General features: G+C 41.8%; 1 protein-coding gene across 1 annotated transcript in view; it reads left to right on the top strand.

The window, feature by feature from the left end:
• The window catches only part of SCYL3 (SCY1 like pseudokinase 3), a 126,043-nt gene extending 117,207 nt beyond the window's left edge, over window positions 1–8,836 (top strand). The window contains exons 11-12 of the mRNA XM_073592827.1: window positions 5,676–6,277; window positions 8,110–8,836. Of these exons, the coding sequence (XP_073448928.1) occupies window positions 5,676–6,277; window positions 8,110–8,175 (668 nt within the window). The 3' untranslated portion in view covers window positions 8,176–8,836. The remainder of the gene's footprint in view (window positions 1–5,675; window positions 6,278–8,109) is intronic.
• Window positions 8,837–13,771: the final 4,935 nt, after the last annotated feature.

Below are 13,771 nucleotides of genomic sequence, written 5' to 3' on the forward strand. Positions count from 1 at the left end.
CCAGTGCATAAAGCAAGGTCTATAAAGACCTGGATGAGCGAGTTTGGGGCGGAGGAACTTGACTGGCCTACACAGAGCCCTGACCTCAACCTGATAGAACACCTTTTGGGATGAATTAGAGCGGAGACTGACCTACTCATCCACATCAGTGCCTGACCTCACAAATGTGCTTCTGGAAGTATGGTCAAACATTCCCATAGACACACTCCTAAACCTTGTGGGCAGCCTTCCCAGAAGAGTTGAAGCTGTTATAGCTGCAAAGGGGGTGGGGTGCACGCCTCAATATTGAACTCTACAGACTAAGACTGGGAAACCATTAAAGTTCATGCCCTTGCAAAGGCAGGTGTCCCAATACTTTTCGTAATATAGTGTAGGTAAGCCCAGCAGACCATAGCAGAGTAGTACAGATAGAAGTCAAATGGTGCCTACTAATCAGGCACCGTCTGAAAGTCTCTCAGTGTAGTTAAGCATCTCTGATTGAGGCAGGTGTGCTTTTCAGCGTGACCTCAGATAAAGTGTTGCATTACAACTAGCAGATGATAAGGGGCACAAGGCCGATTGTTACAGCAGGGAATGTTACCTTTGCAGTGTACCTAAAGGACCTCCCTATAGGGTCACTATTTTAGTTTTATTTTTTTTTTTTTTATTGAGAAGAGTACACAGTAATGCCCTGTGCACACGGCCGGATTTTCCAACGGAAAATGTGTCATAGGATCTTGTGGTCGGAAATTCCGACCGTGTGTAGGCTCCATCACACATTTTCCATCGGATTTTCCGACACACAAAGTTTGAGAGCAGGCTATAAAATTTTCCAAAAACAAAATCTGTTGTCGGAATTTCCGATCGTGTGTACACAAATCCGACGCACAAAGTGCCACGCATGCTCAGAATAAATAAAGAGATGAAAGCTATTGGCTACTGCCCCGTTTATAGTCCCGACGTACGTGTTTTACGTCACCGCGTTCAGAATGATCGGATTTTCCGACAACTTTGTGTGACTGTGTGTATGCAAGACAAGTTTGAGCCAACATCCGTCGGAAAAAATCCTAGGATTTTGTTGTCGGAATGTCCGATCAATGTCCGACTGTGTGTACGGGGCATAACAGATTATTGACATTAATATCACATACACAAGTGGTATGAAGAACGTAATGGTAACCTATATAAGCAACCTGTACATTACTTCGTGCATCACATAGAAACAATATTTAACCACTTGCCACCCGCCATATAGCAGAATGATGGTGGCAAAGTGGTTTCAATATCCTAACTGGGCATCATTTGACATCCGCAGGATATTGAGCCGCTGCGCTCCCCCGGGGGCGCGTACCGCGCCGATCGTTGTTGCGGGGTGTCAGTCTGACACCCCGCAGCACCGATCTAGGTAAAGAGTCTCTGACGGATCACGGCTGTCCAATCACGGCTGATCATGATGTAAATAGGAAGAGCTGGTGATTGGCTTTTCCTCACTTGCGTCTGACAGACGCGAGTAGAGGAGAGCCGATCGGCTGCTCTCCTGACAGGGGAGGTCTGTGCTGATTGTTTATCAGCACAGCCCCCCCTCGGATCCTACCCAGGACCACCAGGGAAGCCGCCCAGGACCACCAGGGAAACCAGCCACACTGGACCACCTGGTATGCCCCCTAGACCCCCAGGGAAATACTAACCAGTGCAAAGGCAGCTGCCAATCAATGCCCAGGCAGCTGCTAATCAGTGCCCATTCCAATGCCTGCCAGTGCCACCAGGGATGCCTATCAGTGCCGCGTATCAATGCCCATCAGTGCCCATCGCCACCCATAACCCATCTTTGCAGCCTTTCAGTGCCCATCAGTGTTGCCTATCAGTGCCCACCAGTGCCACCCGTGCCACCCATGAGTGCCCATCAGTGCCGCCTATCAGCCTATTAATGCCCATCAGTGCCGCATATCAGTGCCCATCGTCAGTGCCCGCTCATTGGTGCCACCTCATCGCTGCCGGCTTATCAGTGCCTGTCAGTGTCGCCTTATCAGTGCTCATCAGTGAAAGAAAATTTACTTATTTACAAAATTTTTAAACAGAAACAAAAGCAAAACTTATTTTTTTCAAAATTTTCGGCCTTTTTTTATTTGTTTCGCAAAAAATAAAAACCCCAGAGGTGATCAAATACCACCAAAAGAAAGCTCTATTTTTGGGAACAAAATGATAAAAATTTAGTTTGGGTACAGTGTAGCATGACCGCGCAATTGTCATTCAAACTGCGACAGCGCTGAAAATTGGTCTGGGCAGGAAGGTGTCTAAGTGCCCTGTATTGAAGTGGTTAAAATCATATACCTGAATAGCCAAACTATTTAGTGTAGTATAGATGGAGAATACTGGTTAGATTTAGTATTCAGATAAGCATTCAGTTGTTTCATTGCATGTGGCTGCGTTCGCCAGCCAGGAGTCCCAAATTTTCCCATATTTGGCCGGGCAGCCCCTATGGGCATAGATTTCTTTTTTGTAGGGTAAGACGCTGTTAATAGCAGAGATCCACTCCTGTATTGTCGGTGGAGTAGCCCTCAGCCACTTTCTTGCTATAAGCAGCCTAGCTGTGAAAAGGGACTCTTGTAAAAAAAGATTATGAAATTTATCTGAGTCGGGATCTGGGAACACTCCCAGTTAACATTGTTTAGGGCACAATGTCAGGAGGACCCCATCTTATCATGTATGAACTTTACTATGTGGGACCAGTAGTTTTGTATTGTTGGACAAGACCAGATAAGATAGAAAAAGGTACTAGAAGGACTGTCACATCTGGGGCACAGTGGATTGTGGTCAGGTCTGTATTTGGTCAGGGAGTCAGATAAGATCTGTGTAATATGTAAAGTTGTGTAAGTCGATCTGAGAGCCTAGTGGAGACCTTTAGGATTAACACATTTAACACAATACACAAGGTATTCAATTCGTCTGAATACAAAAGGGAACTTTTGAGGTAATTCAGTTCAGCTCTGGTCTCCGTACTGTACTCAAAAGGATGACCTGTTGTGCTCCAAGGAGGACCTGGACATTTATTGTGGTTGCTATTTGGTTTTAATATCCTAGACAACGTTGTCTTTTAATTTTCTGGGTCCTTGATAGTCGCCTATCTTAGCCCTTCCCCATATTTTTGCCATTAGAATAATTTGTGTGGTGTTTATTTAATTTTGTACAATAAAATACAATTGTCTTTTCCATAGTGTTCAGGTGTCTCTTTGCCCTCTTAAGAGAACTTTATTCTCTTAGTTTTTCCCTCTTGTGGTTGCTATTTGCATCCATTATAAATGATCTCGGTCCTATCCTTTCAACAGAGTTGGGATGAACTAAGTTTTGATTTGAACTTTGAGTTACATACTCTTATTCTAATCTTAATGACACCCCAAACAGGTTGCAAATGCAGTGCGTTTGCCTGCAAAAGATAGCATAGTACAAAAAGATGATGAGATCTGAGAGCGTTCTCAAAAATGCTGCAGGCATGTCTTTTGTTGCTGATGCTATGTGATTGGAGCCATTAAAAATGTATGGGCTTAAATTGCACCGCACTGAATTGCATAGGAATGCAGTGTGGTTCCTGCGCGATTTACATTTGACTCTCAGTGTGAACCGAGGGTAAGAGTACAGCAAACCTATGATCCATTATAAGTTATATATGCTATACAAGTTGCATAATTGGGTTATGTATGACATCAAGTATTAGGAAAGGGGTTTTCCTACGGGTAGGGCCTAATCCATCTATGATGGCGGCTATCTATGGAGTTACTAGTAATTGACAGTTATAGAGACACTGGTATAATTCATTGATTAATGAATGACTGTCAGTATCCATTTATGAAGGTCATTATGATTTGAACATCTTGTTTGAGGTATAAATACATCTGGATTTTAAGGGGGACCCTATGATGGGCATGGCAGGTTCCTTTTTAGTATACAATATAAATAAAACAAAAGAGCAGTGCTAAGTCTCCCAATATATAAAGAGCAGTGCTAAGTCTCCCAATATATATCCTGTGTGTGAATCAAACATTAAAGAATATAAAAATGTATATAAGATCCAAATGTGATACATATTGTATGTAATCAAACATGTACCATCATGTGTCATGCATGTATTATGACACCTGTAAAAATAAGTTTAATTAGTGAAATAACCATTTATTTTGGAAATGGTATATGTGATTACAATTACCACAAGTTATTGAATGGGCAAAAACTTATATAACTCAAAAACTGAAAAACCCAAATGTGCATTTATTATAGTGCCAAAAGTTCACATCTCAGTAAAAATTTCTAACAATGTTTTATTTCCTTTTGTTCAATAAAAACCCTTTGTCTGAGGAAAAAGAATAAAATTAAACATTTTTCGAACAGGCCAGATGTTCCAGATCTTCCACTGTCCAAACGAAAAAGCACTTACCAGAATACCATGACTCCTGGTTACAATATCAATAATGATATGCACAGAGAGAGAGAAAAAGCCAATCAGCCAAGTGTGAATCCGCAAACACTTTATTATTAGAAATGGATTAAAAACACCAATATTAAAGCGGAGGTCCATCCTAAAATAAAAAATGACATTAACATTCTTGAAAAAAAAAAAAAATTTTTTTACTTACCAGAAACCCCTGTTCCTAGGCAGTCTTCCTAATCTGCCTCTTCTTGTTCTGCGACGCTTACTCCTCTTCGGCGAGCTGCCCCGTTGTCTTCTGGGATGTGTGTGGGTGTGTCCCAGAAAACAACAGAGCCATTCACAAAGCGCCGCGCGACTCGCGCAGTAGGAAATGGGCAGTTAAGGTGCAAGGCTCCACTGCCTGTTTCCCTTCGTTAAGATGGCGGTGCCGGCACCCGATCCAATGGCCGGATTGGCCTCAGGGACCGACATCACGGGCTCCCTGGACAGGTAAGTGTCCTTATTAAAAGTCAGCAGCTACAGTGTTTGTAGCTGCTGACATTTAAAAAAAGAAAAATTGGGGCTGGAACACCGCTTTAAATGTAAAGTAAAAAGTTCTTATCTGTATTCAACCTAGCAATATTTCCATTCAGCAAAGCTGATATGCGTGATGATGTCAACGTGATGGATAGATTAGATAAAATTCGATAGATGTGTAATATGAACCTTTTAAGTCTGTTCTCAAAAAGTGGGTGTTTTTCCTTCTATTTTACACCACAATGACTCTGACTTAATGATTACATTGTTTTGATGTGTAGTTCAGGCTTGTAGTCAGTATTACTTATTTTTTACTAATTATATACCTGGAAGTTTTATGGGTTAGGTACTGTATACAGAGGAGCCACCCACCCACCGTGGTAAAATACTATTACTGACATATAAAGCACTCCGCTATGAGCACTGTTATGAATGATCAACTGATATGAATTTTTCTGTAATGTGAAATGTAGGTGGACAGTACAATCTGTTTTCAGTGTGTGCAAAGTGAAAATCACAAGATCCTATTGAGCGATGAAGCAATTGTGTACTATTTTCTGTTACAAATGCATGCGAAGCACTTCATTTTCAACTTCATTAGCTTTGTATTACAAGGTCCTCTTTAAACTGCATCTTTTTCATTTGAGATTTGACCTAAATGCAAATGAAAAGTTTTTAAATATTTGTAAAGTTGTAATTTGTATAATATCATGTATGTGTTTGTAATTTTTGTTCTCTTGTGCCTTTTTTTTATTAGAAGACTGCTTTTCACATTCATTGAATGGTGTTTCTAAACTCAAAGACTCCCTCCTAACTGATCAAGTACAACAGTCAACAGAAGATTGGCCAGATTGGAGTGAATCAGAGGGGCACACAAGTGAAAAGATTCTCAGTGTACACGATAATACAGAAACGAATGACAGATCAGAAATGGAGCAATGGATTGATTTTAGTTTGCCATGTGATAGTTCAAGAACTGTGACAACTGCTGCTGACACGTTTGTTAAACTGTCTTCTGCAAACCCTGTTTTTGAACTGGACAAGAGTGCAAATAGCGGGAGTTCACATACTGTGAAACAGAATAAGGAATCTAAGCCAGATCCTGTGCCAGAACAAGTCCCAAAAAATAGGTCTGAGCCTGGATACAGTTTGGGAGATGAATTCACGATAAAAGTCAGGAGCAAAAGCAAAGACCCAGAACTGGACTGGTTTGCAGATATGACACCGGAAATAAACATTTCTTCTGCCTTTTCTGCTTCCGGATACCATGAATTTGAAAATAAAACACAGACTAATGTAATAGATTCAGAACAAACAGCTACGTTTTCATCCAAATTTGCTGCTGCTGAAAATACAGAGGTAATGAAAAAATGGAATGGGTTTAAAGCTGAACTCCAGCTTCATGCTTTTCACTTGAATTACATACCTTGCACAATGTCTGGAAATGGTTGCCCACTTAATCCTGTTCCCTCAAGCTCTGCAGTGATCAAACACACCTGTTACTATGGCAGCCTCTCCTGTTTTGAACTGCATGGTGCCCTATGTGAAATAACATGCTCGCCAGCCACCTGGCTGTGAAAGACTTGTCTTCTGTATTCCTAAGCACTACAGGGCATGTTGTCATCACAGCCCTGGTATAGTCAGTGTATGAGTGAAGCCAGGGCTGTCATTTATAGAGATAAAATCCTTTTGAAAACGCCCATGAACACTCTCCCACCTTGTCCTAAACCAAATCCACAAGGGAAATGTAATGTGACTTAGACACCATTCTTCTACTCTCACCTGGTGAAATAAAACGATTTGGGAATGATACAGAGAATTGGAATGTCATTAAATTTGTACTTAATGTGGGTGGGGATCATAATGCTGGCAATGCAGAACCCTTTATTGTGGACTTCTGCTTTGAGTTAGCAGTGAGTACAGAAAATATGTATGTGTGTGTGTGTGTGTGTGTGTGTGTGTGTGTGTGTGTGTGTGTGTGTATGTATATGTGTATATATATATATATATATATATATATATATATATATACACACATACACACACACACACATTATAAATACCTTTTTTATTTTATTTTTTTCCCCCTTTTTTTAAAATGATCACAATCTCTGTTCTCAGCTGCATAAGGATCTTGAAGAACTGGAGGAGGAGAAACAGCAGGACACTGGCCTTCCCTGTGAATGGCTGGGGGAGGGGGGGTTGAAAGGACAAGTCTGATCATTGGAGGCGAGCAAGCTGAGTCCTTAGAACAGCTAGAGAACTGACCACACTGAGGTGGATGTGCCGCTCATGCATGGTGTGGTCAGTTTTTGGGAAAGCAGAGGGATTTGCAGGAACACCAGGTATTTCACACAAAGTAAGAAATACAAAGAGAACAGGATACTGTTTCATACAAGCACATGTCAGGGATATGAAATGTTGGGTTCAGGGATGATCAAAGGGTGTTCAAATGTGTTCCCTGGGAGTGCTTGCTAACTGGGGGGATGTGCTTTGACTGGGGAAAGACATGTTTAGACATGCAGACTTCCATTCTGTCTCTCTCAGAAGTGATTGCCGAGTGCCGGTGAACATCGGGTCTGCTGGACCCGCTGTTTGGCTCCCACTTTGTCAAATCGCAATGGAAGCGGGTCACCGGTGGCGCTCATGTGCGCCTCAGACCTCCCCAAAAAAAGATGTACAGGTATGTGATTTCACGTTGAAGGGCCTCCCTGCCGCAGTATCTGTGTGGGGGGCAGTCCGGAGGTGGTTAAAGGCCAACTCCACCTTTTGCAAAAAAAATAAAAACAATAAATGTATGCATCTATGCAGGAATAAAATGTGTATTTATTTACTTTATATATGCAATGCACACAGTTATGGTGCACTAGTGTGGAGTTCAAGGGCTTAAAGCAGGCGATGAGATGGTACAATGACTACTCACTGGCTGACAAATGCTCTGTGAAGAGCGATCTGAAAGCGGATCACTCTTCAGAGATCAAAGTATGTGTGAACAAGCCCTTACTACTGCTGCAGGATATGTTACTGAATGCACACTCCATAGTAAATGCATATTTAGGACACTTGCCTCCAAACTTGTGTCTAATAAAAATGAAATATATTTTCTGTGTATTTGTATATCATTTTGTGTGTGTGTGCACTCGCGCATTTATCCTTTTTATACCTGATGCACATTTTTTCTTTCCCTGCAGATGGAATCAGAAGGCTGGGGTGAAGAGAATGACTTCAGCTGGGAGGAAGATGCCAATAATTTGTGATTGTTTACAAAGGCCATTCCTTATTTATTTATTGATTGATTTAACGATGAACTAACTGCTCACCAGCTAAGGAGACAGCTAAGCTAAGTTGTCAATGATTGTGAGACCTTGCTTCTGCTGTAATGATGACTATTTTAGAACTGATAAATCATTTAAAATAAGTTAAAACTGCAAATAATTCAATTTGCATATTTGTTGTATAAATGCCTTGTGCTGATCAATATACTTGCTATTTTTTTTTTTAACCTGCTAAACGAGGTCAAGGCTCTCCAAACTTTCTATCTGTGGTCAGTAGGAGGAGGAATAGTGTCCCATCAATGGTATAAGTGGAAGGAAAAGTGCCCCCTTGTTGTAAGTGTGAGGATTAGTTCCTCATATTTGAAGAAGTAGTAGTTCCCCTAAGGGCCTGATAAAGGTAAGCAAAGGCCCACGTATGGCTAGTAGGCCACAGTTTGGAGACCAATGAACTAGAACGGGTTTGCCATGCAGATGGAGGAGGCACAATTCTATATTATAATTTTTTTTTTTTTTTTTTTAAGCACAGTAGATTTTAAATATTTCATTTTTAAACGTGAAAACTGATCAGCTAACAGGTCTAGGGAATGTATAACTGTAAATATGTTTTGAACATTAAAACTCTCAGCTGGATTTACCACCGAAAGTCTAGAATACGGACTTTTTTTTAGCAATTATTTTACCTTGCTTAAAAGCCTGCTCAATTTATTTCAAGATTTTACATTACTGTAAACTATTTTTGTTTAACTGATAACCGGGCCCTACATAAAAGCTGTAGGAACTTGGTGTAACATCTGACTATTCAACTGAGGGGAGCTTACCTAACAAAATAGTTTAACTTGTATTCAATGGTGGTAGGATTGCACAGTTGTTGGTAATTTTAAGGCAATGTACATTAAAGTGATTGTAAAGAAAATTTTTAACTAAAATAAAAAATATGCTATACCTACCTGCCGTGTGCAATGGTATTGCACACAGTGGATCTTTAATTCCTCTTCTGGAGTTCCGTAACGGCGCTGTCCACGCCTTTCCTGTGGGTTCCCCCTCAGCAAGCCAGGTGCTGAGGGTGAACCCGTGCAGATGCGCTCCTGAGCCAGGCTGTGTGCACCCTCTGACACACAAGGCGTGGCTCAGCCTAACCCCCCTGCTCCCACCTCACAGGATTTGATTGACTGCAGCAGGAGACTATAGCTCCTGCTGTTCCCAGGGTCTCTTGTGAGACCAGGAAGAGAAAGCAGCCGTTCTGCTGGCAGGATAGCACTGGATTGAGAGACGCTAGGGAAGGGTTGGGGGGGGGGGCAAGTAGTTGGAAGTTTTTTGTTTTTTAGCTTAGAACCACTTTAATGATACAACTTGTAGAGAAGTATGTACAGCTAGCTTCTATAACCCCTCCGGAAGATTTCACCCGCTTGATAACCAGGCCAATTTTTTGCTATTTGGCACTTCTCTACTTTAACTGGCAATTGTGCTGCCATGCAACGCTGTACCCAAACTAAATTTTATATCATTTTTTTATCACACAAATGCTTTTATTTGGTGGTATTTGATCACTACTGGGTTGATCTTTTGTTGATGGGGAAAAAAAAATATTTTTTTTATTACTTTCTGCTGTAAACCATCCAATAAAAAAAAAAAATTCTTCATAAATGCTGGAATATATATATTTTTTTTAACACTGCCAATGGCGGCAATCAATGACTTGTATTCGCAATGACTGCGATAGTGCGGCGGGCAGTCTGACACTAACTAAGGGGGGGAACTGACTAAGTACCACTGACATTAATTCAGTGATAATACTATACATTGTCACTGTACTAATGACACTGGTTGGGAAGGAGGTTAAAGTATCAGCTCACCTTTTAGCAAAAATTAATATATACTTTTTTGCAAGTAAAAAAATTGTGCATTTACTATTTTTTGTTTTGGGAGCCTGTAAAGCATTGCACTAGTGATGCATGCAGTACTCCTACAGACCTGTCAGTGTATCTGTTTGCTCATACAGGCAAGCAGATACTCACTGACGGGAAGAATGAATAAACTACCACAGCGCTCAACGGCGGCATGGTAGTTTATTGAGAATTACAAGCTGACAGCCCCAAAGGCTGTTGGAACCTGTAGTTCTTCTGTACTTCTTTTCAAAGAGTGACAGTGGGCATCAGGAGAAGATGCCCGCTCAATGTCACTGGGGGGAGGGGGAATGGCTGCAGCTGCTGAAACATGTTACATCTTAAATATGGATGGAATATGTGACATGTTTCAAAAAGGTGAACTTACCCTTTAAATATGTGCCTAACTATGTGTTGTGTGTGGAAAGTGTGCTGCTTTTACCAAGTGATGTCTAAGTTTCTCATCCTGCAGAGATTGTTCCCTGTGTACAGAGCTCTGTTTTGTGTGTTCTGGGCTGTGAATGTACACAACCGATCAGCATGTCCTGGCTGCGAACCATTGGCCGGACCTGGCTGACAGGCTCCCACTGTGTACAATCGCAGCATGTGTGCGTGCGCACGCCCTAAATCCAGAGGTAGTCAGCGACATACGGGTACGCCGCTTGGCCTACAGCGGACGCTCACCCACAGTACATTGCGGGCGGTTGCTAAAGGGATAAAGCTTTGAGTGGGTTTTTTTTTTTTTTTTTAAGCCCATTTAGTTTAGGGAGGTTGAACACCGGTAATTATTTTTATATTCATACTTTATTTGATTTTCTATTATAAAACAAACACTTGTACACATGCATAAAAATATTTTAAATACCATTGACCCCCCCCTAGAAAATTAGAAAATCAATCGGCCCCCTGCCTCTACCTCCCACCTTTCTCCCCCACCCCCCTCTCTGGATGGACAGTAGTGAGGAAAGAATTAACGCAAAATGAAGACTGATGGCAATTGATCCCTAGGAAATAATGACACAATCAGAATAGGAAAAAAAAGGGAAAAATAGTAGCAGAACAGAATATACTGGACCAGTTGGAGGGAGGGAATCGGGGCTGGGGCGAATAGGACAAAATAAGACACAGGGGATGGGAGACCTGGATATCTGGTGGGCTCCAGATCCATGCCCCCTTAATTTCAAAGAGGAGTCAGTCTGGATAGAGCACCACCTCAGGGTAGAAAGAGCAGATGGGCAGAAGTGGCCCAAACAGAATATACATAGAGCTACTCTGTGACCAGGATAAGGTCCAAATATCATCACACAAGATTTGTTGGGGGGGGGGGGGGGGGGTTGGATGGAGGGTGAGAGGAGTGGGGAAGGGGATATGTCAGAAAAGCTTAATCTGTTTTGATCCCCCTGCCCCCCATTCTGGTCTCTGAACCTGTTGGGCGCAGATAGGGGGGGGAGGATAAAGAGAACTAAAATTACATCTCTGAAGTGCTTAACTTACATTAAGGGAAATTCAAAGGTATGCAGCAAATATCATATTTTTACAAAAGATCCATATAGCACAAACACAAATGTTAAAATTACATTCAAAACACTATCCAACATGGTATTACGGTGAATCTCCAATAAGAAAAGCGAAAGGAGTAGCAATAGGATTCACAAATGATGTAAGATTTGTACTGGAACACAAGTAGTTCCAGAGGGATGTTATCTATTCTTGAAAGGAAATTTACAGGGGACGGATTGTACATTGGCTAATGTGTACCGCCCTAATAAAGGCCCAAAAGGTTACTTGAAAGAGATCTTGAATAAACTAATGGACTTTAAGAAGGGCAGTACAATAATGGCAGGGGATTTTAACTTATGCTTGAATGTGTAACAATATCACGTACTTGACATGAAAAGCTGTAGCTAGCTGCCATGTTGTGTGGAAGTAGCCATGACAGCTTGGCTAACCATGTAACATTACAGAAAAATCTGAACTCCCTCTTCCCTTGTCTTAGGAATTCAAAGCTTTTTAAGTTCAACAGAGAAAACAACCAGGCTAGGTCAGTAAAAAAACAGCTTGTTGGAAGGGCAGAGTGTTCAGGCCTGTCGTAAAACTGTCACCCTCTCCCTTCAGAGACCTAACAGGCCCTGGTTGTAAAATGTCTGAATACACATCCAGCTTAAAACCAGTGGAATAAGTATGAAATTTCAGCATGTTTCATAACTTCCGACTTAGTAATAGCACAGCCATAATATGGACATAATTAGTTTCCTCAGATAATATGTAATGTTTCAAGTCCAGACACCCCTATGTCAGGTCATATGGGAAACCACTGGTACCCCTTATTCCTCCTAAGCCGACTATACACTGGAGATATGACATGTTTAGATTTGTTTTGAAGGAAATCTCACGCTGAATAATAATATGGATATTTGCAGTCTGTAAACACTATAGATGCAGATATATGAATATGTATCACAAAATCTACCGGGGACGTGGTCATGTGTAGACACCTCCCAGCAACCAACCCCTAAACAAGATGACCAGAGGATTGGTTACTGGTCGCTGTCAACACCCCCTTTGATTTGACAGAAAAGAGGAGATGCCAAGACAATGGTCAGTTCTCCTTTTACCATCCAAGAAGAAACATCTGCCAAGTTGAGAACCGATTACCTAACTCATCGATCGAACTCTGATCAACCCTCGGACATTAATTGCAAGTATTCTTCCTTCCCAATTCTACCTTATTCCTTTGTGGCTGTATATTGTCTTTATCTTTTGAAACATCTTTTTTCTGTAAATGTTTGTTGAAAAGTGTTAACCTCTTCTCTAAATCTCTTAATGCAAGCTATAAACGAACCTGCCTCTTGAACGGCGCTACTGTTGTAGAGTAAGACGCTGAGCAGACCTGTCTGTGGTGGCAGTGTGTGTGGCAGACGCTTATTCTAAAATTATAATTGTTATTGTTAAAATTACGAGTCTCCCCCGGCTTGGTCTTTTAAACGCTGGTGGTGGCAGTTAAAGGGTTAATTGTGTAATTTGCCCAGTGACAATCACTCTCAGGCTGCTCGCACCTAGATTGTGGTCCCGCAAGCTGGAAAATCTTTGTGCTGGGTGCAGCTGAGAGTGGCATTGTTACGCAAGTGACAGCGTGGTGTGAGGTTGGCCAGACCTTCGTTGCAAGGTAGCGCGGAGGGCAGGGATCTGACACCCACGTTCGTCACATATTGGCTGGCAGCGTAGCGGGATAGTTTCGCATTAAGAGCATTCAGTGCATTGTTAGGAATTAGCTCTGCACTGAACGATTGTAACCTTTGTGGAAACAGTCCTTAGAGACAAGCTGGTGCATATTTTTTTTTTTTTTTTTTGTTCAAGAGAGACATACAGCAACAGCTCCTTCCTACACCTTCTTCCCATCTCTTCTTTCTGTTCTATCTTTTCTGCTTGCAACATGTCTGGGTTATCAGCATATAAAAAGATGAGCAAGAATGAACTGACTGTGCACAGGAAGAGGAATTGACGTCGGTGGCAAAAATCGTGCAGGCTTGATACATGCCTTACAGAAGTTTGATATCCGTGCAGACCAGAACCTGGGGGAAACTGGACCAGAAAAGGTTTCCGCTACTCCAGAGCCCAGTGGTTCAGAGGCGGCCTCACCAGATGGGCAAGCAGAGACTGACTCTGGAATACCACGGATTGTTACCTCCAAGCCA

This window comes from Aquarana catesbeiana, linkage group LG07 (genome assembly GCF_042186555.1).
Source record: "Aquarana catesbeiana isolate 2022-GZ linkage group LG07, ASM4218655v1, whole genome shotgun sequence".
Classification (NCBI taxonomy): Eukaryota; Metazoa; Chordata; class Amphibia; order Anura; family Ranidae; genus Aquarana; species Aquarana catesbeiana.